This window comes from Priapulus caudatus, unplaced genomic scaffold (assembly GCF_000485595.1).
Source record: "Priapulus caudatus unplaced genomic scaffold, Priapulus_caudatus-5.0.1 Scaffold708, whole genome shotgun sequence".
Classification (NCBI taxonomy): Eukaryota; Metazoa; Priapulida; class Priapulimorpha; order Priapulimorphida; family Priapulidae; genus Priapulus; species Priapulus caudatus.
In genome coordinates, this window is record NW_014577769.1 from 156,782 (window position 1) to 160,115 (window position 3,334).

Consider the following 3,334-nt stretch of genomic DNA (forward strand, 5'->3'; position numbering starts at 1 on the left):
CGGGACGCACAGGCGGCCGCCGGCGCAACGTTGATCCCACGCCCATACGGCTTCACGCCTGAACTGACAGTAATTAATGAACTAGCCTGAAACCAGCTCCGTCACACTATAAGCAAACCTCAACTGACGAGAGAGAAAGCGAAAACGAACGCTATATATATATATATATATTTAGCCTCATTATTTTAATGTAGTATAATATGTCTTAATGCAATCAAAAACAACTCCGTAAGAAGCAAATAGCGCCTTAAGCAAGCAGCAAGCAGCAAGCAGCGTACAACCGCGCTCACAGCGTCTAGCTTTGGTTTTATTTGGCGGGAGGAAGTCGCGCGAAATTATTTAAATAATTCCGCTTTAATCATTTATTTCTCTCTGGCTAGATGTTTCAGCCGAACGCAAAGATCTGTTATCGGCGGAGAAGCGATACCACAAGACACACTGAAGCCATGTCCACTAACGGGATGCCACTCTAAGAGAGAGGGAGGAATCATCGCTAGCAAGACGTACGGCGCACGCGCGGTAGACTCATATCCCCCAGCGTTGATGTGAATTTCGTCGTTAGAGATCGTCTGCGAAGGAGACAGCACAATGAAGCGACTGCAGCCACACGTCACGATGACGTCTGCGATGGGCAAGCCCGACGATGTACGATGAAAGCCGCCGACAGTGAAGCTTGAAAGAACTCTAGCTAATATTGTTCGTGAGTGCTTGCGTGCGTGCGGGCGTGCGTGCGTGTGCATTTAACACTTAAATCTCTTACTGCTGCTCCTGGCGATCACATTCCAAGGAAGCGAACTGCTTCAGCGAGAGGGAGAGAGAGAGGAGAGAGAGAGGAAGAGGGAGAGAGAGAGAGAGAGAAAGCGGCAGCGTGTGCGACGCAGCATACGTGACGCATCATACGTGACGCAGCGTATGTGACGCAGCGTACGTGACGCAACATACGTGACGCAGCGTATGTGACGCAGCGTACGTGACGCAACATACGTGACGCAGCGTGCGTGACGCAACATACGTGACGCAGCGTGCGTGACGCAGCGTACGTGACGCAGCGTACGTGACGCAGCGTATGTGACGCAGAGACATGGAGCTGCTATTCAGGGACGTGACGCTGAGTCTGAGCCAGCAGACGATTCTGAACGGAGTGAGTGGATTCTGTCGACCGGGTGAGATGCTGGCCATCATGGGACCGACCGGTGAGTTACCATAACAACCGCAATTATTATTATAACTGCCACTATAGTCTCTCTGTCTTTCATCTGTGATAATCGCAGCACTTAGACACGAAGCGTTTTTGACAAGGATGTGTTATCACGGCTGTATAGTAACTAGTTCACTTTCTTTGTGACGAGGGTGGCGCCACAGAGCGGCAACCGTCGAGGCAGCGGTATCAAAAACTCGAAGTAGGATTAGCTAACGGTAATAATCAGAGAGAGAGGTTTGTTAGTGCAGTTCAACGAAAAGAATGAGAACGTGTTTGCGTGAGTTTCGCGGATTCTGTCGTTTTTTATGTGTTTTATATTTATGTAGTTGTGTTCCGCATACGCGCTGTCATTATGCGAGCCATACATACTACTGTTATAATTACCACCAGGAGAGAATGTAAACCAATTGGCTATAAGGCCTACATGTGCTACGTATAGGCCTACATACATTGCCTACGTATAGTGCTATAAGGCCTACATACAGATACTCGATGTCAATATGAGGCAGTCGTGTTCGGGCTCGTGTTATAAGACCTACACTTGCACACAATGTATACATGCGCGCAATGTTTATAAGGCCTACACATGCACGTAATAGTTACAAGGCCTACACATGGTAGCGGTAGTTATAAAGCCTACACATGCACCTTACATTCATAAGGCCTACATATGCCTCCCGCGGTTACAAGTCCTGCATTTTTACTTTGTTGCTAAGCGATCTAAGTCCACGTGCGGCAGTTACACACGTCATATACATTCTTGCTTTTATTTCAAGCCTCACACGCCTCCGTCATGATTAATCTGTCCTACAACTACGTGCATTTAAACATCGTGGGTATCTATTTATAAATTACGTAATTATTAAATTTATACAATCATTTTTTGTGTGGAAAAGTTTATGGTGTGTGTGTGTGTATGCGTGTGCGTGTGCGTGTGCGTGTGCGTGTGCTTGTGCGTGTGCGTGTGCGTGTGCGCGCAGTGTGCGCGCGCGTGTGTGTGTGAGCGGTGGATGTCATTAGCCATCACCAGTGATACATGGCTAATTTTACTAACGGTTCGTGGCTGCACCGGAAAACAAATAGAATAGATACGACATTTGCTATGCATGCCTGCTGCGTGTTTTGTAACATCATCCTCAAGGAAGTGTAGGCCTACTCACTCTATTAAAGCTGTTTATGATATATATATATACTAGTGATCACGAATGAGAAAGTAGAGCAGTGAGTAGCTATTCAGATTATTCAGTACTAAGATATATTGGCTCAACAGCCTAATACCCTGAACCATTATTACGAGAGAAGAAATCTCCAGGCGTAAATTATGGGCGCCTTTGATCCATTTAGTTTATGGAGAATCCCTGTCTGGAAATATCGCTAAATTATATCTGCATGTGTCGCGATGTTTAAACACACGGGGATGCGCCAGCACGTATCAGCGAACGAACATACATGTACCAGAAGAATTGTAACGCATTTGGAATTTAATTAACTTTAAGCTCTAATTAACGTAAGTCAAATTGAGATACGTTTCAGGGTTTTGGTCAATTACACAGCATTGTATTGATTTTCAAGACAGTCATGGAAGCTTAGGGAGCCTTTCATGTTCCTTCACACAATTTTACGATTTCTGTTGTCTGCAAATTTTAAAGAAAAAGTATTCCTACATTATTTCCACATCGATAACAATTAACAATTAAACCTAACCACGCGAAAGCTATCCATAAATTTTGGCCTGTTGGCTAAATATTAGAGTTAAATCTTGTGTTATTGATTAAGGCGGTTATTACACGGGTAATTCCATGAGCGTGCATCACCACACACAGAACCGATATCAAACGAGCAAAACAAAGCGAAGGTGATTGCATCATCCGTGTTTTTATTTTGTTTTTTGTTTGTTTTGCGTGCAGGATCCGGTAAGACGTCATTGCTAAACGTTCTTGCTGGAAGGATATCGCAGATCGAACGCGGAAGTATCTTCCTTGACGGCCACGTGTTGAATAAGACGCTCAAGCGGAAGATCGTCTACATTCTCCAGCAGGATATTTTCTTCACGAATCTCACCTTACGACAAACGCTCACGGTGCGTGCGCGCGCGCGCGCGCGCGTGTGTGTGTGTGTGTGTGTGTGTGTGTG

At 45.6% G+C, this 3,334-nt stretch overlaps 1 protein-coding gene across 1 annotated transcript in view; it reads left to right on the forward strand.

The window, feature by feature from the left end:
- Positions 1-1,081: 1,081 nt before the first annotated feature.
- LOC106812967 (ABC transporter G family member 14-like) overlaps positions 1,082-3,334 on the forward strand; it is a gene marked incomplete at its 3' end in the record, with an annotated part of 4,717 nt that continues 2,464 nt past the window's right edge. Inside the window, exons 1-2 of the mRNA XM_014816994.1 lie at positions 1,082-1,193; positions 3,109-3,281. Coding sequence (XP_014672480.1) covers positions 1,082-1,193; positions 3,109-3,281 — 285 coding nt within the window. The remainder of the gene's footprint in view (positions 1,194-3,108; positions 3,282-3,334) is intronic.